Source organism: Magnolia sinica, chromosome 3 (genome assembly GCF_029962835.1).
Source record: "Magnolia sinica isolate HGM2019 chromosome 3, MsV1, whole genome shotgun sequence".
Classification (NCBI taxonomy): Eukaryota; Viridiplantae; Streptophyta; class Magnoliopsida; order Magnoliales; family Magnoliaceae; genus Magnolia; species Magnolia sinica.
Window position 1 is genome coordinate 118,484,094 of NC_080575.1, and position 24,752 is coordinate 118,508,845.

At 40.8% G+C, this 24,752-nt stretch overlaps 1 protein-coding gene across 1 annotated transcript; it reads right to left on the reverse strand.

Moving 5' to 3' along the window:
• Positions 1 to 164: 164 nt before the first annotated feature.
• Positions 165 to 22,235, reverse strand: LOC131240938 (probable leucine-rich repeat receptor-like serine/threonine-protein kinase At3g14840). Its single transcript, XM_058239497.1, has 24 exons — positions 21,960 to 22,235; positions 19,313 to 19,484; positions 18,220 to 18,291; positions 18,045 to 18,113; positions 17,891 to 17,962; positions 17,723 to 17,794; positions 15,589 to 15,660; positions 15,401 to 15,472; positions 15,225 to 15,296; positions 15,022 to 15,087; positions 14,863 to 14,934; positions 13,759 to 13,830; positions 13,573 to 13,638; positions 12,766 to 12,831; positions 12,637 to 12,672; positions 12,436 to 12,482; positions 5,168 to 5,547; positions 4,901 to 5,096; positions 4,498 to 4,644; positions 3,167 to 3,285; positions 2,849 to 3,059; positions 2,508 to 2,745; positions 1,404 to 1,554; positions 165 to 763 (listed from the first exon to the last, which is right to left on the reverse strand). The coding sequence occupies exons 1-24, from the start codon at positions 22,054 to 22,056 to the stop codon at positions 374 to 376; spliced, it is 3,027 nt and encodes a 1,008-aa protein (XP_058095480.1). The 5' UTR covers positions 22,057 to 22,235; the 3' UTR covers positions 165 to 373.
• Between the last annotated feature and the right edge of the window lie 2,517 nt (positions 22,236 to 24,752).

Genomic DNA, 24,752 nt, shown 5'->3' on the forward strand with positions numbered 1-24,752 from the left:
TTCTAAAAGGCAAAACCACAGTTCACCTTTTTTTTGCTTGTGGATCAGCATGGATGATAGTTTTCGAAGTGCAGATCTCAGAAAGAGATGCAAAGTAACAATACAAGGCTCAAGTAGAAAAGAGTAGCAAAAACCATGCAACGGAACTCTAACAAATTTCAAACTAGTAAAAACTAGGAAGCATTTCCTCATTCTCTTCATTCAAATCAAAGACTTTTTATATGCTACACACACACACACACACACACACACACTTTTACTGTGTAACAATGTTTATGCAAGTTGGTGGACCCATGTTCTCCACTATGTTTCAAGGAAATTAGAAAATTATTGACTATAAGATAAACGGGAACCAAAAACAACATACCCTTTTCTATTCTCTATCCTTCCAATATTGCGAATCCAGATTGATTGGATAGAGATCCGGGGTGGATGTAGAAGAGCCAGTCCATGGCCCATCCATCAACAAGCTCTGGCTCTGGCTGTCACTCTGGCTATGGATCTCGTGCTGTTGTTTGCTCCTTATGGCCTTGAACATCATGTCATCTTCAGAGACATTTGGGTCCGAGATCAGGTCCCGAGCAACGGCTCGACCCTCAAGCATGCTAACAACAGCTGACATAGTGGGCCTGCGTACAGCAGATGAATTGGTGCATAAGATTGCCACATTAAGCATCATCATTGCCTCTTCCTTGTTGAAATCCGTTCCCAACTTTGGATCAACTAGCTCCATCAGCTTTCCTCTCTCTTGTAGAACATATGCCTACAACATGGACAGGAAAAAAAGAAGAAGAAAAAGAAGAATGTGTTCATGGGTTGCTATACATAAAATCAAAGTTATATCAACCTTAATCACATGAATTTATATTAAAAAAATACTAAAAAATAATGACATCTGGAATTCAAAGAACAAGATGGAGTTTCACATTATAGTTCTAAAACTCAGTAACTCAACTCGAAACTCGGCCCAGTCAACTCAACTAGAAATCAAGCCGAGTCAGTATGAAACTTGCTAAAAAGTGAAAGGATTCAGACTTGGTTCAGACTCGTTGAGTTGGCTCATCTACTAGGTCGACTTGAAATGACTCAACCAAGTCACTCGCCTGAGTTGAGACTTGTAATTAATAAACAAAACAAAACAGAGAAAATTGCTGGTGGAGCAATTCAATCCCACCAACTCAACTAAGCTGTCAAACAGCATTTGCCAGCTCACCATGAATTTGTGTTGTGTTCTAAACTGCATATTTTTATATTCATACTATTCTAAACCTCTATTATAGTGTAATTAAATTGCCAAATTAACTATTAAATATTGAGTCGACTTGAATCGAGTCTTCAAGTCAACTTGACCCAGCTGGATATCAAGCCATGTTTTCACATTTTAAAACTATCTTTCAAATTACCCAATCGAGAAGATAAACACATTCCTCCTTTGCCTTGTAACTGATGTTGCTCTTCCCACTCACAATTTCCAAAGCGACAACTCCAAAGCTGTAAACGTCTGCTTTGTCGGTCAGGTAACCCCGCATTGCATATTCTGGGGCCATGTAACCTCTGCAAAACAGCAATTATTATTGAATTACATCTTGCTTGTATTGAATCACATCGAGCCAAGGGTAGTTTGATATGTGTGTTTCTGCCCAAGTCTACAGTGTTATATTGAAACAATACCCACTTTTAGATTGCCATTTCTATACAATTAATGAGGCCAAAAAGGCTAACATGTAATCTTTATTATGTCTGAAAAAACAATTATTTTCTAAAAGTAACCAGGAAACTGTTTCTTCATTAGGGGATCAACATGCTCGATAGTTTCGAGGAGACGTCTCGATACTTGAAAGTATCAACTATCAAATGCCCAAAATATATTTGAAATTTGTGAGTTCGGCAAAGGACGGTTAGCTCTCAGACAATGAACAAGACATTCTTGATTCTCAGTGCTCGAAAATGAAATAGAACAGGAAAGACTGTTCTGTCCTTGAGGTACATAAAAATTGGTGTACCTTAAGGTACAAGCATACAAGTGGCACATCTGTACACGGTTAAGAGATCACCGTTAATTGGGAGCCCACTGTAGCTGGGCCAGTGTACAAAAAATCACATCAGCAAGACAATATTAACCATCAGATTCTTGGTCAATTGGCCACCAAGTAAGCTGCCTGAATCAATGCGGTTTTTGGACCATGGCTCAGCCACATAGCCCCGAAAAGCCACAGTACCGAGACAACCCAGGCCACATTGATCTGCAATCCATATATAAATTGCATGTTCCTCGCCATCTAATATCTTTCATTCATTGGTTTCCCATCTGGGCTTAAAATTTTGCAGCAATTCAGCCGTGGAGAAACTCTTCCAAGATAATCAGCTTCACTGGCTTACCAAAATGCTGATATTGTTGTTGGTTTACACCAAGAAGAAAAGATAATTATCCAAAGTATGAAAGTACAATTTAAATTAACTAGAAATGATCAAAACAGCGTGAATAAAGATAGACCGTGGCCACTCACAAGGTTCCAGCTATTCGAGTACTGATGTGAGTGTTCTCCTCTTCATCAAGCTTCGCCAAACCAAAGTCAGATATCTTAGGATTGAGATCCTTATCCAACAGTACATTGGTAGCTTTGATGTCTCTATGAACAATTTTCAATCTTGATTCTTCATGGAGATATGCCAAACCTCTAGCTATACCAACACATATCTTCTGCCTTGTTGACCAATCCAATTTCAGCTGACGTTCTTCTGGGCCTATAGATATCCAAAAACAAAAATCAGAAATACATTTATGCATTTTATTCACACAGAGTACACATCATGGCATCAATTATAAAAGGTGGAGAAGCAATGATACCAAACAGAGCACGGGCAAGACAGTTATTTTCCATATACTCGTATACAAGCAATAGCTGATTTCCTTCGATACAGCATCCATAGAGCTTTACAAGATGGGGGTGTTGCAAAGCAGAAATCATGCCTATCTCATTCACAAACTCACGGTTCCCTTGCTTTGATTTGGAAGAAAGCTGCTTCACTGCAATTACAGTGCCGTCTGCTAGTAGACCCTACATTAGAGCAATAAAGTTCTCTAAATGACCTTAATAGGGAAAAGATGCTTACATTCAGTTTGAATGCAATAGATCAAAGATAGCTAGTGTTTATGTAGAATTACCTTGTAAACAGATCCAAAACCACCTTCACCGATCTTGTTTGCAGGATCGAAGTTGTTAGTGGCAGCTTTAATTTGTCTTAAGGTAAAGGAACCAGTTTGCAGATCAAGACCTCTAAGTTCTGTCCAAGAAGAAAACTTAGAGATAAGAGAGTGTAGTTTAAAAGGTTTTCAATAAAATAAAATAAAATAATTCAAAAAAAAATAAAATAACAAAATCCATTTTTTGTCAAATCTTCCACTTCTAATCCATTTCTTCAATTTATAAATGATACAAATTGATTTTCAATATAGTTACATCACTTCTGTCAGACAACGGATAGCTTAGGACATTATACAAAGGAAACTTATTATGTGCACTTGTTTTTTGTGTTCTTTTCAATTTCTACGTGTGTATTGATGTCTTTCAAAACATTTCCTGAAGTTTCAATGACAAATTCAACCAATTTCCCAATGTTTCCCAAAAACAATGAAAAATTGCATGATACATCCAATATTTCCCATGCAATAACCGATATGTTTCCATATCCCAAGGGTGCGATACATCCATCGATACCAATATTGAAAACATTAATCCCAACTAATTAGGGCTGGCTACATGAATCCTTTTCCGGATCCCAAGGGCCATAACTTCAATTAGACCATAGGTCATCAACTCTTTTATCACTACCTCCACCCAGGTCCTTTAGGCTTTCCCCTTGCCCTTTTAGAGTCTTCAACTTGTACCGACTCACACCTTCTAACCGATGCAGTTCTTGGTCTCTGTTACACATGACCAAACCATCTAATTCTACTTTCCTCATCTTATCACTTATTTGACTGAAATATCCTTTTTCCTACAGATGATTACAATGATCCTTTTCCCAAGGAATGCCAGGACCCTGGCTTTTGATTAATTCAAACACTAGATTACAAATAGTTTGACACTAAAAATTATATTCTCATTTAGCAATTCCTCCTGCATTCCTGGATAAATGCACTAATTTACATGTTTGTGCATGCTTATTGCAGTCATAGAAAATAAAATCAAACACTACTAAAAAATAAATCTTGTGAAAGGGATCAAAACTAGAGTTGATCATTGTCAATAAGTGCGCAAAGTGGAAGGGGTGAAGTGGAGGGAGATGGTTTCTATTTTCTTAAAAGAGAGACAAAAACACCTACCTCCTTTAACAATTGGCATTTATTCATTGTAAGCAATCAAGGTAAAGCAGAACAGAATAGTATATCCCTGTTTTTCTTTTTCCTTTTCTTCGTTTACATGGTTGACATACGTTTTTTTAGGACAAGGCTATGATGATGATGATTTAGGACTGCAATTAAATTGTTCTTACCTTGGTCCATGGTGTCTTTTTGTCTCAGGCAGCCTTTCCACCAAAGAATACCAAGAATCAAGAAAGTAAGAAACAAAGCAGAAATTATAATGCCAGCCACAGCACCAGCAGATATCTTTTTGCCACCTTCTGAAGGAGGTACAAAATCTGCATGCAGAAAAATATTGAGCAACCAGGCTTAATGGATGGTACTACTGAAGTAAATTATGTAAAGATGATGATAATAATAATAGTAATAATAAAAAGAAAGAATAAAAAATAGCGAACTGAACCCATATTCACTCCATAGCACAGTGGTAAGCCAAAATACACAATTGGATACACTTGCATAACTCAAGTGATACAGATTTTACCAATAAAAAAAACAAGACAGATATCATGAGGACAAAGAAGAGAAGCATACTAGGATCAACAGAAATAGCAGATATGAGAGGACCATAGATTCCTCTTTCAGGGATGCCTGATGTGCCTTTTCCAGCCCAATAGAAACGGATCTCCAAGGTGTTGGTTGTCACAACTGCAGGAAAGGACTTCACAATGGGTTTATTAGGCCCACCAGCTGCATCTTCGATATTGAAATCCTTCAGAACCAATTTCCCCTGCAATAAACAAATTTAGCTCGACCCAATGTTTTCATCGTCAAAGTATCTCAAAAAATGTGATTACCTACCTGAATATAAACATCAAATATGCGCTTTCCGAGGCTGCTATAATTATTGCCAGCTGTGAACTTTATTTCTGCAAAGTGAAGGTTCACAATGTAGTTCTCATTTATAAGACATAGTCCATAATATGTGAGGGAAAGAGGAGTGAGCCGGGCCGTCATGTACAACTCTGAGTTGGGAAAAGAAAGTATAGATATATTTGATGCTTTGTAGATGTCTTTGTCATCATTATTGTCCAAGAAGTTCCCCGTGCTGCTAAATGCCCAGTAGTCTCTAGAACTTATAAAAAATTTGGAAGGGCCACCATCGTCTTGATCTTCTACGTATGTGATGCTCCCGTTGGTAGCTTGCATTCCTCCACAGTTTATATGCAGTGAAAAACGACCTGCAATGCATATAGAGAGAGAGAGAGAGAGAGAGAGAGAGAGAGAGAGAGAGAGAGAGAGGGAACAAGTTCGATGTTAATCCAATGCTATCAAGAAAAAAACAGCAAAGCTAGCTATTTCAATTAGGCTGCTATAACAGCCTAACCAGGTTTAGTTCAATATTTAAGCATTTTATTTCTGAAGAGAAGTTTAACAAATTCTCAGAATTGTAGTGAAAATCTCTAGTTTAGGCAGACGTCGGCAACTTTGAATTTATTAAACTCATAAAATGAGTATAGCTTCTGGGCAATCAATAATGAGGAGAACACGCCCCTGCATCCCCCAGTGTGAAAATGCCCTTGCATTAATCACCCTCGGTGAGGAGTCTTGAACACGAGACCTCCCACTCTGATACCAATTTGATGCAGGACAATTAACCACTTGCTCTAAAAGCTCGAACTGTTAGAGCATGGTGAATCAGTCCCTTTATCTCATTGCTCAGGCCCCACATCTCATAGGTTATGACCTTGGCCAAACCCCCCTCGTGAGCCCCAAATTACACGGGTACTGCCTCACATGAGCTACCCACCTCTCACAAGTGGGGCCCGCGCCTCACACGAGCCACCCGCATCCCACAGGCTACCCCACTCGAGCCCGGTGTGATGCCCCTGCATTAATGAGTTGTTGAATGATATTAGGATGGGAATTCGAATTAGGATGAGCTGTAGAGAACTCTACTTAGCATATCCAGAAGATGCGTTGGAATTCTCCCACTTTGTCCTCTCTCGTTTTTTGTTTTTTTTCTTTCTTTCTTTTTTTGCAACATTTCTGTGTTTTTTGTACTGAAATTTCAAATCCAGATATGTTTAAACGAATCCAGATCCAAGCCAACAAACCTTCTTGCATAAAGGAGCTGACGTAGGACAACTAACCACTTGATCTAAAAGCTCGAATTGATAGAACGTGGCGAATCAGTCCCTTTATCTCATAGCTTAGGTCAGGCCCTTAGTCGAACCCCCCTCATGGGCCTCACTTCACATGGGTATCGCCTCACACAGGCCACCCATTCCGAGTGTGCCCCTGCTTCACATAGGCCACCCATTCCGAGTGTGCCCCTGCTTCACACAGGCCACGGCCAAACCCCCTCGTGGGCCCCACTCCATATGGGTCTCGCCTCACATGGGTTGCCCACCCCTAGTGTGCCTCTGCTTCACACAAGCCACCCCACTCGAGCTTGGGACCTCCTGCTCCGATACCACTTCTAACGCAAGACAACTAACCACTTGCTCTAAAAGCTTGAACTGATAGTGTAGTGAATCAATCCCTTTATCTCATAGCCCAGGTCAGACACCCCTCGCCTCGCATGAGCCACCCGCTTCACATAGGCTGCCTGTTAGACAGCTCACATACCTTGTATATCCATACCTTATATATCTTGTTTCTATAGATAGAGAATTCTGCATTTATTCTTTCCTTGTATAGATGATTGTAATATCTATATATTCAACCCCATTGGGTTGTCTCAAATACACAGAAAAGCTTCTGCATCTCTTTACTTACATGGTATCAAAGCCTCCCTGATCCGAAACCGTCCCTGCGTCGTCCGATCACCACCCCTGCTGCGTCTGGCAACTGCCCCTGCTCATCCGACCGCCCCTACACCGTCTGGCCGCCCCTCCTGAATCATCCGGCCGCCCCTGCTGCATCATCCGGCCATCCCTGTTGCGTCCGATCACTATCCCTGCGCATCCGACCGCCCTGCATCATTCGGCTGCCCCTCCTGCATCATCCGGCTGCCCCTGCTGCATCGTCCGGTCATCCCTGCTGCGTCCGGTCACTGTTCCTACGCATCCGACCGCTCCTGCGTCATCCGGCTACCCCTGCTGCGTCGTCCGGCGATCCCTCTGCTTCAGATCTGCTCGTCCTGTCCTAGATCTGCTCATCCAAACCTTGCTACTGTTCGAACCCGTTGCTGCTCCAGATCTACTGTCAGAATAACTGTTGCTGTTCGAACCTATTACTACTGCTGTTGTTCCATCCTGTTCCAGATCTTCTTGTCTGAATCCTGTCTCTGTTCAAATCCGTTGTCGTTGTTGTGTTATTCGGCCAGATCCAGAAACTATAATTGCTTGGGTATCTCCTGCTGTACAGTACATCTTACACCTTCTGCTGCAACTCTTTGAGTATTTTAAATTACTTCAGAACAAGGGACAAGAACTCATCACGTACAGATGCCCCACGTTGTAGTTTTGATAGTACCAACTATTCTCTATGGGTCATCCATTTCCAGAACTTCCTCAAGGGTCGTGGGTCGTGGGGACTCATTGATGGATCCATTTCTATCCCCACTTCCATAGATGCCGAAAAATTAGCTAATTGGGACATGAACAATGGACGAATTATTACCTGGATTCTTGATTTGGTCGATCGGTCCATTGCTATTGGCCTCACACCTCATCGCACTGCTAAGGCAATGTGGGAGTACCTCCAAACAATTTATCAACAGAGTAGTTCGGCCCGGTTATACCGCGTGGAACAGGATCTCATTAACCTTACTCAGGGTGATGACAGTATTCAACATTCTACTCCAAAATTGTCACTATTTGGACGGAGATGGCTATGATGGATCTAACGTTTCCTCATGACTTTAAGATATTCCAATCTATGCGCGAGAGTGCGCAAGTACGACAATTTCTTATGAAGCTGCGTCCGGAATTTGAGCATTATCGGGCTGCTCTCTTGAACCGTAGCCCTCCTCCTTCATTGAATTCGATTATTAATGATTTATTGGCTGAGGAACAACGACTGAAGGTTCTCTCTCTTCCTTCCTCAACTCCGGGGTCATCTGATATGGTGCTTGCTGTGTCTACTACGACACCAACACGTGGTTCCACTCATTTGATTTGTCGCGGCTGCAACAAAGTGGGTCATGTTATCGCTCAATGCAAAGAATGGTGCGCTTATTGTCGACGGACTGATCATGGTATTTAGGACTGCCGTACACGTGCCTATGCATCTTCTTTAGGCCGTGGCCGTGGTGGTCGTGGTCATGGCCGTGGTTGTGCTCTTTCTGCTACTACTACCACTATTTCTTCCGAGCCATCTGTTAGTGGTTCTCCAACTACTGTTTTTGCTGAAGGTATTTCATCTCCGTTGACTCCTGCGATGCTTCAACAAATCGTTCAGGCCCTTTCTGCGGCCGATATGTCAGGTATATCCCCATCTCTTACATGGTTCTTTGATTTGGGTGCTTCAAATCATATGACCGGTGTTGTATCCCATCTTCGTGACATTCGTCCCTGCACCGGCAATCAGGCTATTTCTACTGCGGATGGCACTAGACTACCTATTCAGTCCGTTGGTTCATTGACTTTCTCTCCTTCTGCTCATCGTCAATTCACTCTTCGTGATGTGTTTCTTGTCCCTAACCTCTCCTCCAATTTAATTTTAGTTGGTCAACTCACATCCAATAACTGCTTAGTCATATTTCTTCTCAACTGTTGTTTTGTGCAGGATCTGGCAACGGGGAAGGTACTTGGGAAGGGTAGGCGGCATGGTCGTCTATACGTGCTGGACTTTGATTCATCTGTCACTCCGGCTCGTTGTTTCTTTTCTCCATCTTCATCAGATATTACTTCAATAAATAAATTGTGGAAATTGTGGCACTTTCGCCTGGGTCATCCTCATTCTGATCGGTTACTTTAGTTAATTTCATCTGGCATGTTAGGGAATATTTCTCTTAATAAAAATGATTTGGATTATTCTTGTTCTTCCTGTTGTCTTTCAAAAAGCAAGTGTATTCCCTTTTCTTTAAGTATTACAAAATCATCTTCTATGTTTGAACTTGTGCATACGGATGTCTACGGTCCTTCACCAATTATGTCTCTCTCTAGATTACGATACTATGTTATATTCATTGATGATTTCACACGGTACACTTAGATTTACTTTCTTCAATCAAAGTCACAGGTTTTTGAAAAATTCAAGTTATTTCACTCTATGGTGAAAACTCAGTTTTAGGCTGCAGTTCAAACTCTTCGCTCTGACTCAGGGGGGGAATATCTCTCAACCGAATATCGTACATTTCTTCAAAGTCATGGGATTATTCATCAGACCACTTGTTCTGATACTCCATAACAGAATGGGGTGGCTGAACAGAAAAATCGTTATATTGTTGAAACTGCCAACACCCTGATGACAGCTATGGGTGTTCCTCATTCCTTCTGGGCGGAAGCCATGTTACATTCAGTCTACTTGATTAACCGGATGCCAACCAAAGTTCTACACAGCAAATCTCCCTACTTTGTTCTCACCGGCTTACCTCCTGCATATTCCACATTCCGTGTTTTTGATTGTATCTGTTATGTTCACTTGGCTTCACGTGAACGTAATAAACTATCTCCAAAATCAGTCAAATGTATGTACTTGGGATTTGGAGAAACTCAAAAGGGTTTTCGATGTTATGATCCTGTTTCTCGTCGTGTTCGGGTTTCACGACATGTTGTTTTTCTTAAACATATTGCATTTCATTCCTCTCCTCTTCCTCTGCACACTCCAAACTCTTCTGGTCTAACCACTTTTCCTGAAATTCCGTTTGCCTCGAGTACTCTCCCTCATCCGTTGCAGGTTTACTCACGTCGACCACGTATAGATCCACCACCTATTACTCAACCCGAACCTACTGTACCTGTTGCGGATCATGAACCTACCTCGATACGTCGTTCCGCTCGTGAACATTGAGCGCCTGATCGCTTGATATGCTCTATGTCTGCCATGAATGCTACTCTGGATACTGTTTCTATTCCTACTTCATATTCTCAGGCAGCCGCTCATAATTGTTGGAAGAAGGCTATGGCAGAAGAACTTGCGGCATTGAAGGATAACCATACATGGGACATTGTCACTCGACCTGCTGACCAATAGCTAATTGGTAGCAAATGGATTTATTCTGTCAAGCTCAAGTCTGATGGCTCATTGGATCGATACAAGGCTCGACTTGTCGCTCAGGGATACAAACAGGAATACGGAATTGATTACGATGAGACTTTCTCTCCTGTGGCCAAGATGCTCATAGCCACTCTCTCAGATGGATGTGAAAAATGCCTTTTTTCATGGAGACCTCCAAGAAACCGTATATTTGAAACCTCCTCCTGGCTCTTTAATTCCTAACAATAAGATATGTCGCCTAAAGAAAGCCCTGTACGACCTCAAACAGGCACCGCGGGCATGGTTCCAACGCTTTCACGATGTTGTTACGGGTGATGGCTTTACTCAAAGTGGTCATAACCCATCCTTATTTTTGCGCACCACTGCTCACGGCATTGTTATTATTCTAGTTTATGTTGATGACCTCCTACTGACTGGTAGCAATGCTACTGGCATTTTAGCTTTAAAGGAAGTTCTGCAAGCATCCTTCAAGATGAAAGACCTCGGCCATCTAACATACTTTTTTGGACTTGAATTTTCGCGTTCTAACCGTGGGATTCTGGTCAACCAGCGTAAATATACCAAGGATCTTCTCGCCTTGACATCATTGACGGATCAGAAGACGGTTCAGACTCCTTTAGAACTTAACATTCACTATGGCCGTGACGATGGTAATCTACTTGCACAACCCAATTTATACCGTCGTCTGGTTGGGAGTCTGGTTTACTTAAGTATGACTCGCCCTGATATTGCCTACGCTGTCCAAGTCGTCAATCAGTTTGTTTCTGCTCCTCGGACTCTTCATATGACTGCGGTGTTGCACATCCTACGGTACCTTCGTGGCACTCTAGATCGATCTCTGTTCTTCTCCTCCATGGCGACTCTGGATCTTTGTGCTTATTCGGATGCTGATTGGGCTGGATGCGCTCTCACACGAAGATCTACCACTGGCTACTGTGTTTTTCTTGGCACTTCTCTCATCTCTTGGAAGTGTAAGAAGCAGGCCACTGTTTCCAAATCGAGTACAGAAGCCGAGTATCGGGCGATGTCAGCTGCATGTAGTGAGCTCGTCTGGTTACGTGGACTTCTTTCAGACTTGGGCTTTCCTCTACAGAATCCCACTCCACTCCATGTCGATAATCTCAGTGCAATTCAGATTGCCTCTAACCCGATTTTTCATGAACGGACGAAGTATATTGAAGTTGACTGTCATTTTATCCGCGAGAAATTTCAGTCTGGGCTCATTTCTCTTCCACATGTGGCATCCCATGATCAGATTGCTGACATTCTCACCAAGTCCCTCACATCTGCACGTCACTCTTTTCTTGTTGGCAAACTATTACTCGTCGATGACCAGTATTAGTTTGAGGGGGGATGTTAGACAGCTCACATACCTTGTATATCCATACCTTATATATCTTGTTTCTATAGATAGAGAATTCTGCGTTTATTCTTTCCTTGTATAGATGATTGTAATATCCATATATTCAACCCCATTGGGTTGTCTCAAATACACAGAAAAGCTTCTGCATCTCTTTACTTACACTGCCCACCCCGAGTCTGCCCCTGCTTCACACAAGCCACCCCACTCGAACCCGGAGTGAAAATGCCCCTGCATTAGGAGCTACTTCAAATGAAGTATGCATAAAATCCAGGCAGATTTTTTTTTTTTTTTTTTTGGGGGGGGGGGCTTTAAATGGAATTAACATCTTCCAAGAAGTGAAGAAGTTACTGCGAATTTCCATCGTCATGTATTTCACCAATTTTTTTCATCCTTCCAGATTTATTTTATCAAATCTGTCCTTAATCGTCTCATCTTGCGTTTCTATAAATCAATCCATTCATGTTGGTGATCCAGTCACAGATGACAGAAGTTGCATAACTTGGAAATAAGAAAACATCAAAGAGAAACACCAAAGACAGATAATGTGAACAAAATACAAATTTCGAGGTACTCATGTTGTACTCCCATAATTATATACCTCTTTTAGGACAAGCGAAGTTCTTCAAGCACGGAACAACTCCACTCCTAGATCAATATGAGGTCAAGAGTAAGCATTATAAGATTATATTCAATGGTGTTTTACATAATTTTAAGATGAACAGAAGCAGCAGCAACAAAACAGACGACCATCTCTAACAACTCATTTTGCAATTTTACAATAAGAACATCAGAAGCTTACGAATTGTTCAGCATTGGCGAGGTCCCGAACAAGTTGCTGATGAAACACAGAGAAAATTTCAGCTGCAGAATATAAGAAATCACGAGAAGACAGACTGTAAAGAAGCCATAATTACATAAATATTCTTACACATTTCTTTGTAGACATTCACGTGGTGCAAAGCCTCCCACCGTGAAATTATTGTAAGAAAGATCACTGCAGTCCAACATTAGATTCCAATAAGAGAAACCGTATGCTGTGATAAGATGAAAGCAATAATCTGATACTACGCCAAAATCATGCATTTTCTTTTTCCAGGTAACACTCATCATAAAATCTACCTTTCTTGTATTGATCAAGATTAGGTTCCACATGTTTCCTTTGGCACGATTAAGAGGTTTTATCTTTTGTACGTCTCCATGTAGCTCAAATCCTTTTTTTTTTTTTTTTTATGGAAGGATTTTCTGCTACTACTTACATCACTAATAAAACTCTGTTAGTTGAGTAATTGTGAATATTCAGTTTAATCAAGAGGAAATGCAGAAAATTGCCTATGTCTCCTAGTATTCATAATGAGGAAGTAGCCCTCAAATTGCAGTTCTGTTCTTTCCAAGTTCCAATTTAAGTCCCACTTTATGGAAATTAAATTTGGCGATACAACCAAACACACCCTAGTTTGCCTTTCATAACAATTCCCTGGCATGTCTGAAACATCTGTCGAAGATGATCTACAGAAGTTAGTTTTCAAGAATATTAAAGACAAAAAAGTAGCATCAGAATTAGCCAGAAGGATACAGGATGCATTAAGAAAGATTGGGGACAAGTTAGGAGTTGATTATTACGTCTGATAGCCAATGCCATGTTATTACGTCTGATAGCTAATGCCATGCAAATGTCAAATCCCAATAGATTAATTGAATGGAAACCAATGTCAAGAGTGCAGGAAGAGAAATGTACATGTTTTTTCCTTTCTTCAGCATCCAATCTGGCACATCGCCCGTTAGCAAGTTGCTAGTCAAATACCTAATCAAAAGCCACATTGGAAACATGTTGTCATTAAACAGTTTTTTTCTAATAGCACCGTAACACTTATCATAGAGATCTGCTGTAGTAAAAAATATTTTGAGAAACATGGTTGCTTACATGAATTGAGTTTTTGCCAGGTTATCAAAGGTGAGTGGAATCGGTCCCGATAATTTGTTATAGCTAAGGTCTCTGCCAAGAAAAATCACAAGACAATGAACATGTCATTATGTTCCAGCACTAAAGCTTTGAATTGATTGTGGTGCTGATGGCAAGGAAAAAATGCATTTCCAACTATACCGAATTTTACTATAAGAACAACCGAAACAAATTGTTGGTGAAATGTACCACTAACAAATACAGAGAAACAGTTAAGACATAAGTAGTCACATGTGCGAAACCTTTCCATGCAGCTTAAAGCTGTCAATGAGGATAGCCACTCATGAAATAAAAGACGTGTTAGGAGAAAAGCACCACCACATATTATTGGCTCACTTTCCAGCAGTAGAAGGCTAGGATCACCATGAATGGCACATATGGAGAACGCAGATATTTTCAGAAGTTGTGCTTGGAAACAGATACTGAAGGGACCAATTCCTAAGTCCACTCAAAGGTTGCAGAGTCCAATTCATTGAGTTAAAAAAGAATAAAAATGGACCAACAAATGTAGAAGAAGTGGCAATACTCAAATTTGTTTATTTCCCATTTGTTCATTCAGTAAACGTGTCTTCTCAAGAATGAATCTACTGGTAGATGCTTTCCACCTGTTCTAGGAAACCATTGTAAATTCCTTTTTAGAATACTGTCCACAGATTAAACGAAGCTGAAAGTTAATAGTGGGGAACTTGTATATTGACAATTTTGGAAAGCTGCGACTCAAGTATTTTCTTTATATATGGTATAGATAATCCAACCTTTAGCCGACCCCATTAGTTGGGATAAGACTTAGATGATGATGAGATAATCCATCCTTTGTCTTGTTTCTTTTGGGAAGGGAAGTTGCAGTTAAGGAAACCAGTTAGTGGTGCCAATCAAGGGACTCAGAACTCAAGATCATCAGACAAAAAGAAAAAAAAAAACAGCTTTCTTTCCTCTAGGCAAAGTCATCTTATAACCCATTAACCAACTGAAACGTGAAAATAAAGCCTTCCAAAAAAATCACTGAGTACAAATAAGAAGCCTAAAATCTGGCAAAGAACAATTTCAAGAAAAAGATGGACTCACAAGGTTTTCAACTGTTTCATTTCCCCAATATATGAAGGGATTGGCCCAGAAAGATTGCAATTCCTCAATATCCTGCAAAATAGAATCAAACATTTATGTAATTTGATAACACTGGAATGTTAGCTTCATAATGAAGACAGAGATAAGCATTCGACTCACAGTGTCCTCATTCCTTTCATTCTACTTAGTGGTGGAAAGCCTGTTCCATTTATGTCACTGATCCTCCTGCATATCAAGATTTCCGAGAGGACTAATTACAACAAATTCAGATCCCTTCATTGCCTTTTACTTAACTGGTGATAATGCAAATTTCCATGTTACACGAAGCCACTCAGTATACAAATTAAGAAGGCTTTACTTACATATCAGACATGTTTTCCAAAAGTGAAATACCAGAAGGAATAGGTCCTTCCAAACCACTGGCTTGTATTGCTCTGTGATTGATGAAATTTGAACACGATAAAGTCATAACAAATGAAATTCAAAACTTCCACTCTGAAGAAACTCAGAAACTTGGATTGGAAGAGCAGATGCTTACACTTTTTGGAGTTTTGTCCAGTTCTGGATGAAATCAGGGATCTTTCCAGTAAAATTGTTATCACTTATCCTACTGCGGTATGCCAAAAGAGAACAAAAATATGAAAATTGAAAAATATGATTCTAGTCTTGAACAATTGCTCAACTATTTATGCAAGAAAATATATGAAAATTATTAGAAAAACTTACAAATCATTCAAGTTCATGAGATTAGCAAGTGTCCGCGGAAGCTCTCCTGTGAAGTCATTTGAGGAAATTAGACTGCAAAGCAAAAATTGAGGCATTAAACTATCAGAATAACCTCAGATTTTAAAGAATATTAAAGAATGCTCTCTCAAGATGACCTAGGAATGGAAAATATGTTTAAAGAATAAAGAGGATCTCTCGTGTCAGACATTTCTGCAATGCAATCACAAAAACAGAGCATTGATCACAATATGCTAACGTTCTAAAGAAATATGCCAATCCCAGATTGACCAAGAAGGCCAAAACACGCGTAAGGAAGAAAGGTATCACATTCTCTATATAAGACATTTTGACATTTCTGAAACATAATCATAAAAACCAAGCAAAGAATTATCGAAATCAGCTAAAATTCTAAAGAACATGGAAATTCTAAGACCACTGAAAAGCCAAAACCATTAATAGAGCAAAAACAGAGGCCTTTGTGCTCTCTATGTAAGATTTTCCAACAATGCAGTCACAGATTCCAAGCATAGCACTATCAGAACACGAGAAAACTAAAGAAAGATGCAAATCTAAAAAGATCCAGAAACTGAAAACACATATAAAGAAGGGTCTTATGATCTCTTTGTAAAGCCTTTGTACAATGCGATCACAAAATGATCACCAAATAACCAAAATACATAAAAATGCAACAGCAAGGTGCCGATTCTAAAGATACTTAAATGTGAAAACACAAAGTATGAAATGAGATCACAGATTTGCTATTAGGTTGAACTAAACACTGTTCCTGGGATCAGATTTCTTTTGTCTAGTGGACCTGGAACTCTGTTTCAGGAATTGAATTGATTTATATACATTAGAATTTATCATCATACAACTAGATAGACACATAAGACTAGAATTTGTCAATAATGTTAGCCCACATGCACATCAGGCCATACCATCCACACACATAATGGTATGTTAAACATGTGAAAAATCCAATAGTTCCATCAGTTGGGCCATGCGGCGATAAAAAGAAAAGCTCCCACCCTTGATTGGACCATCCATCATGTGGGTCCCACATCTGATAGCCCATCGTCTCAATGACTCTGACTGGATGATCTAACCAGCCATTTATTGGATGGGAAATGGATGGTTCATGATAATTATACTACAATTGGTTTTCTCATTGATCTAAATCATGCATCATATCAATTGGGACCTTTGATTGCACATCCCTCTCAAGAGGCCACTTTGGTTGGATGATCTTAACCATCTAAACAATGATTATGGAAATGGATGATACATTTATTATAGTAAAAATGATCTGGTTATTTCTCTAGATCAACTATCCAGTGTTCTCACCTTTGATTGGCCACCCCTCTCAAAAGTCACTTTAATTGGATGATTTAATTGTCTATGGAAATGGCCAATCCAAATTGATTGTACTAGAAATGATCTGATTGTTGATCTATATCATCCATCACGGGTTCACAGGGTTCCCACCTTTGGTAGGATCTCTCTCTCTCTCTCTCTCTCTCTCTCTCTCTCTCTCTCTCTCTCTCTCTCTCTCTCTCTCTCTCTCTCTCTCTCTCTCTCTCTCTCTCTCTCTCTCTCTCTCTCTCTCTCTCTCTCTCTCTCTCTCTCTAACTGGCCAGTCAATGGCTAGGGTAATGGAAAATCCATAGAGTACAAATGGTCCAATCACTGATAATCCATCATGTGGGTCCCACTTTCGATTGCCCATCCCTCTAAAAAACACTTTGATCGGATGATCTAACTGTCCATTCATTGGTTAGGAAAATGGGCAATCCATTTTGATTGGACCGTTTGAATATTGATTTAGATCAACCATCACATGCATCCCACCTTGATTGCCCATCCCTCTCAAGAAATCACTTTGGTAGGGTGATCCTAACCATAATCAATGGCTAGTGTAATGGATGATCTGAGTTGATTACAATGGAAACAGTCACACCACCATCCATCACATGGGTCCTGCTTTTGGTCAGACAACTAGGACTATTTGATCATTGTAATTTTTAGCAAATTAATCAGTGAATGATTGAAATACATAAAAATTCAAAAGAAACATGTTGATTATAAATGCACACAGAAGCCTAAAACGAGTTAATAGATGAAAGGAAGCTCTTACATTCGTTCTATGTTGACTATGTTCCCAAGCTCTCGAGGAAGAGAACCAGAAAAGCGGTTGGCTTCCAGGGTCCTGAAAGATCCAATTTCATTTAATTCCACTAAAATTCCCAAATAAGTAATGATAACTGGAATTAGAATCTTCTTCCAAAGGAAATTCAAAGCTTACAGATTCCTGAGAGTGCTGATGTTTCCGAGCTCCTTTGGGATTTGCCCTGATAGGCGGTTCCCAAGAAGAGAACTGCAATGACATACCCAATGTTAATTTTAGAAAAACCATTCTTTCATTTGCTAAAGTTAACCGTAGTGGTGAAAGTGCTTACATGTTCACCAATGGCATGGCTCCCCATTCTGGAGGAATTTTACCGTTGAGGAAGTTACGTGTGAGATCGCTGTGGAAGAGAGGATGATAGGTTACAGTTGAGCGTAGTTTTAAGGAATTGACGCTGGAAGCATCTAAAGTGCAGAGAGAGAGAGAGAGAGAGAGAGAGATGTTACAGTTCTTGGAGGTAAGGAAGCTTGGCGAGTTCCGGTGGAAGCACGCCTTGAAGATTCTGGCCTTTCAGAACTCTGCAATCCAAGATAGACTAGGTAATGACTAGAATACCGTTGTAATTTGCAACAGACACCATACAATCCAATCTCCAAGGGCTGTAGCGGGCCGGACGGGCACATGTCAGGCCTAGCGAAGCCGACAATGGCGACAGTAAGAGCCGCATTTGAATCCAGGGTCTCCAACGGTTCGGTGATCCAAACCAGTGGTATCTTGGACCGGCTGTCCATTCCCCAAAAGTGTCAACGTTAGGAAAATCCTAGCTTTCCATTCCCGAAGTTGGTGTAGATGGTCAAGTAAGAGAAGTCTCGAATTGGTGGCTAGGATCTTCCAATGAGGATTTTTAAAGGTATGGTGCATCTAAAGCTGCCACCATGGATTGGGGCTGATGCAAATAAAAGCACGTGCACAGTCATATCTCCCACCCGTTTACTGAATTTTGAAATGCCCATCTTGCAATTAAGGATGGCAATGGGCCGGGTGACTTGTCCGGCCTGACAAGCCCCATCCGGATTTTGAAAGTGCTTGAACCCAATACCTTGGCCCGTGGCCTGGCCTTGGGTCTGTTTGAATGGCCCGATCAATTTTGGTCTGGGCTTTGGCTCAAGGATTTTAGCCTGCCTGGCGAACCTAGCCTGGCCTACAAATATCATTCTAATCCTTGACTAGGCAGCCCATGCATCTTGAGTTAGTGGACTTTTGATTCTGGTCCTCTTAACTGTCTATGTCTATTCCTCTGTGCATATCTGGCCCATTTCATCAATGCATAGATTAGATAGATTCAAGTGGGAAGTAGGGATCTTATTAATTTTCAGGCCCAGGCCTGCTGTGCCAGTCTGACGCTAGGCTTAGCGTAAACCGTAAATATTGACCCAGGACCAGCGTAAGCCGAGGCCCACCCCACCACTACTTGAAATGGGTGTTAAAATCCCTGGGATCAGGTGTGAGATATGTCCCCACCCACTGTCAGTATATAGAACTAGAAGGTGCGGACACAGGCATTTGAACAAAGCAGGAAAGAAGGTGAACGAGGCATACATGCTTACTACATGGCAGACGGTGTTGTTGGTGAATGAGCAGTTGCATGTGACGCTATTCTCCAGCCCTTTCACGGGGTTACGTGTGGTCCACCCTAATTCTCCACTGCAAGGGTCCACGCCGAAGTTCCAATTTTTGCCCAACGTTTTTGCGATTTGTTTAAGTGTTTCCACTAATCACATTTAAAATGACACAAACAAACGGTTAAAAAAGGATATCAGCCATTCTGATTAAGCATTAATAATCATCAAGATGGAACATATATCAATTCCATTGAGTATAATTTACTTATTTGAAAGTGTGGAAGATCTGGACCTTTCATCTGGTGGACCATACTGCCCAAAGACTGGACCTTTCATCTGGTGGGCCCTACTGCCCAAAGACCATAGCCTGAACTGCATGCTAGTTAGATGATCCTAACTGGCTGTTCAAAAGACTTGCACCAATTGAATCTTGTCCATTGGTTGACCTTTTCTTGTTATTCATGTATAAAACTCAAAGGTCATTCAACGGATGGGATTGTCCAACCTATGTAAATTTGGGGCCACTATCCTTTCACAATAGAGCCAACTGAACAATCCGTGGACTTAATACAGTTTCGGGCATTTGGCACTTAGTACACTTCTCACATTATGCACGTACCTAACATTTACTCAATCCATAATATCCAGACGGTTAGGATTATGTGCTTCATCAGACCTGAGAAACTCGTCTGCGCTGTATAGAGTTATAAAGTATCATATAATTCCTCCCTTCGAGTTACCCTACTTCGGAGCAAAATTACCAAGAGCTGAGCTTGGGCTGAGCCTAGGCTGACCAAGCCCGCCTGCAAAGTAAAGTTTAGACCCGACCTAGCCTAGACCCATGACAGGCTAATATAAATAGAGCAAACTCCAGCTCCTGATGATTATTCACATCCCAAGTCGGCTTATGTGAAAGATATGTGATGTTCATTAAGGATGCCATGTACGACAAAAATTCCCTTCAAATACTATATGGGCCAGGTTGGGCTCTTAAATAAAGCCCAAGCCTAGCCCAGTAATTAATCAGGCCTAAATTTTATGCTTGAACCTGGCCCTTGGACCTAGCATTTCAACCCAATCCCAACTGAAAGCTATCCAGGACCAAAAGCCCATCCACAAACCGAGTTAGCTTGGTTAGCTTGCTCTACTCAACTCGAAAAAGTGCGATTTAACTCGGTTCGAAATTGAGTTCGAGCCAAGTTGAGCTGATTTTTTGAGCTAGAAAAAATTTCAAATCGAGTTCAAGCTTGCTCGAGCCCGATTCGACTTGGATCGAACCCAACTTGAATCGAACCAGTTCGATGACTCGATTACTTTGATATTCATGTTGCTCACCAAGTGTTTGATGAAATGACTCAACGAAGTGTGGCTAGTGGCAAGGAAGGTATGTATATGAAACAAATACTCTTTTCTTTTTTTTTTATATTGCTTAGAAGGTGTTTGATGAAATACTTGTATAACTATTGTTGCCTTTTTACATGAAATGAAATTTTAAAAGAGCAATCTATGTATTTGTGAAAATGTTGCACGGGTAAACTTGGCTCAATCTCAGCTCGAATTGGCCCGAGCTACTGACTGAACTGAGCCAAGTTGGGACCGAGCCAAGCTGGGGTCAGCCAGTGGCTGAGCCGAGCCAAGCTCGACTCGTGTACACCTCTAGACCCAGTATCGGATTACCCGAAATGACTAAAATTCCCATGCACCGTAAATTTTGTTCCATTTGAGGATGCTATGGCCACTAACCGGTCTCTAATAAATGAACACGAGAAAGTCAACGGTCAACCCATCTTTTGCTCATACCAGGGAAAAAAACGGATTTTAGAGTTTCAAAAAAAAAAAAACACCAATTTTTATTACGACCTGGCATCTATTTACAAAAAGGATAGATCATGATCATGCCGACTTGTACTGGGTAAAGTGGACTGGAATCCTGATAGATCCAGACCGTCAGATACGTAGTACCTCCTATGTCCGAACATCCTCTCGACCCAACAATCCTAACCTTCGGTCAGGATGCTTCAAATTGGGAGCGCCAAACAGATGTAGAAAATTTTCCATATCTGTAGCTAGCATTCTTTCGATGGGTCCATTCCAGTCGAAATGATTAGCTGAGACATAGGCAATAAAACGAAGCGCCAACCTAACCAACGGTCCGGATTGATCAAGGTGAGACTCACTGAATCGAAAGCGAAAGATAAGCACCGGATCATGCTTCCTCGATAATATAATTTCTACCTAACATGTTGTTTATTAAAATAGAGAAGCCGCTGAATATTTTTGGATGAAATTACAGAAGCACTCATTGGGGCACACATATAGAGATGATCAGACGATCGGAACCATCCATCTTTCGAATAATACACTACGTGAGCTTCAGCAATAAACTTGCACGGAATCTATGCTTCTGAACATCGACATGTCCGAGTGAATTTGAAGCACTGAGTAAAAATACTTTCAGGAGAACATTAGCTAAAAACGAAATCAATGGCCGAGGTCATGCATTCATTGCCATTACTGTATCATAGACATTCAAGCTAACATCTGGAAGATGGACGGTTCTGATTATGCGAAAAAACAGGACGTTTCAGACAAAAAGAGGAGTTTTTAGGTAAAGAAAAGCATACCTTCATCATCAGGCAGCCGAGTAGCTGCAGATCCAAACGTCATAAAGCAACTCAATACAAGAAACGACACCAGGAAAAGGCGTACGGCGTAAAACATCTTCAAAGATCTGCTTCTGCTTCAGATCGTAAGCTCTCTTAGAGAAGAAAAGAGCTATAAGAAGAGGGAAATTCTCCGGAATGGAAAGTAGAAAGAATCGATTTTTCCCACTTCACAAAGAGAATTGAAATTTTAATGGAAATTCTTTATAAATGAATGGGAATGGGAATGGGAGAGAAGAAGAAGAAGCAGCCAATGGAGACTCGAAGGATATAGATATGCGCGGATAATGCGTGTACGATGTGTGCGAGTATCCATCCCAATCAATCCAACCTCCTCCACACGTGCCAATATCTAGTTCGTTTTTGCCTGTACTGCGTCTCAGAATCCAGCGTGTCGCCATTCACTGGGGCCCACTTGCGGAGTTGGTCCGATTATTTGAACAGTCCATTTTTTAGTTTACTAGCCATAATTCAGCCATTATCCCGTATTCCTATAGTCATACTTCAGTAATGATCCTATTCTTTTGATTTCTAAAGCAAGCCATTAATTTTTATTGTTTTACCATGGTTTTAAACACGTCGAAAATGGTAGAATTTCCTGTCATAGTCCGGTAGCATAGAGTCCACAATTTGGACGGTTCTAATCATTGGGTCACTGGGCACGTGGGCTAGAGGTGTACACGAGTCCAGCTGAGTCGAGCTTGGCACAGCTCGAACTTGGCTCGGCTACTTGCTGACCCAGCTCGAACTCGGCTTGGCTCAGTCCTCTGGCCTGACAGGCCGGGTTGACTCGATTTGGTCAGCAGGTCGGGCCAGTTTGAATCGAGGCCAAGTTGAGTGTGCCTGTACAACATTTTCACGAATACTTGAACTGTACCTTAAAATCTTGTATATAAAAGAGCGGCAATAGTTTTATAAGTATTTCATCAAACACGTTCTAAGCAACATGTAAAACAATATAAAAAAGTATTTGTTTCATATACATATATATATATCTATCTTTTTTGCCACCGGCCCCACATTTTGTTAAGTCATTTCATCAAACAATTGGTGAGCAACATCATTATTAAAGTAATCTAGTCACCGAATTGGTTTCATTTTGAGTTCGATTCAAGTTGGGTTTGATCTGAGCTGAGTTGAGCTCGGGCAAACTCAAACTTAGTTCAAAATTTTTTCGAGCTCAAAAAATCAGCTTGACCCAGCTCTAACTCGGTTTCAAACGGCGGGTCGAATCAAACTTTTTCAAGTAGAGCCGAGCGAGCTAACCGGGTTAACTCGGTTTGTGTACAGCCCAAACGTGAGCCCATGAAACGAATTCATCAATATCTGACAAGTGTAGGAGATCCAGATCGTTCATCAGGTTGGATCCGCAGTGTATGTTAAGTCATCAGAATATTGGGCCCTCCGGATAGTCAGGTGGACCACACGTGTATGAAGCAAATGGTCAGTTCAAAGAATTTGGCCGATTGCTTGGGTTCTAAATACATTTGTGGCCTAATCATGACCGGGTCTAGGCCAGAGTTTGGGCCGTGGAACATGACATGTGAGTGCCACCTGATGAATGGCCAGGATGAGAATAGTGTCATTTGGATGGCTACTCTCGCGAGTAGACATTGCACCGCTCCTTGCACTGAAGTCATTTATTCGGTGAATGAACGTTGAGGACGCGGATCGTATTCTGACCCTGCTAGTAGCGACGTCGGCTTGGTGCTCTATGGACCCACCAAGACTTACGATGTTTTTATCATAAATCGGATTGCATACTGATTATACTGAATAAACTCTGTCGGGCCCCCCATAAATATATGTGGCTTATCCACGCTGTTCATCCATTTTTCGAGCTCATTTTAGGGGTTGATACCAAAATTGAAGCATATTCAAAGCTCAAGTGAACCATGCCATAGAGATAGTGGATTTCTATAGATAAAACCTTTCTTAGGGTCACAATAATGTTTTTTTGTCATCCAACCCGGTCATAATATCACACAAACATGGATGAAAGGAAAACACAATCATTACCTAGATCCAAAACTTATATGGATGAAAGGAAAACACGATTTTCAGCTAGATCCAAAACTTCTGCTGCTCTTCAATTCATACTTTTCCTTTGATGTGTTTTACTTGAGATTTGTATATGTTTCGTTTTTTTAGCTCAAGCTCTAACATTATTGGAAAGCAAAAAAACAAAAAACAAAAACAAAAAAAAGTGGATGGGCAGAGTAGATAAAATATATAAATGACTTTACCGAGTTTACTCAGTACACAATTGCTTTTGTTTTATCACTCGTTAAAACAATCTCAACGCCCACTGTAATGTTTATCTGTCATCAGATGGATTCGGTTATACAGACCTTGATGAAGGGAAAATAAACTTGATCCAAAACCTGTGGCCCGAGGAAGCTTTTAATGGTGAGAGCTCAATCAACATTGTTGCCTATGGTGTGGTCCACTTGAGAGTTGGATCTATCTCATTTTCTTAGCTCATACCCTAAATTGAACTGCAAAATGGATAGATGGCCAGGATAAAACCCGTACATCATGGAATTCCTCGTTGAATTTGACCTATCCCAGACCCATTCTCACGAGCCAGCTCGGCAGCTGGCATGTGCAGTTTTCCGATCCAGGAAAAAACAAAAAGGCTCGTCCTCTCATCAATGGGAGTTACGACATCAAGTTGCGTCGGACGCTTGATACGTAGGCACCCAGAAATTATACAAGTAGCAATATTAACTCGAATAAAACCAACTACAAGTC

Excerpts from the sequence above, each read along its gene's own strand:
- LOC131240938 (XM_058239497.1), bottom strand. The coding sequence starts at position 22,056 with ATGTTTTACGCCGTACGCCTTTTCCTGGTGTCGTTTCTTGTATTGAGT. Across the intron at positions 15,297-15,400 it reads TGGACAAAACTCCAAAAAGT|AGCAATACAAGCCAGTGGTT; the intron begins GTAAGCATCTGC and ends CATCAATCACAG. Across the intron at positions 5,548-12,435 it reads CTTCGCTTGTCCTAAAAGAG|GTCGTTTTTCACTGCATATA; the intron begins GTATATAATTAT and ends TATGCATTGCAG.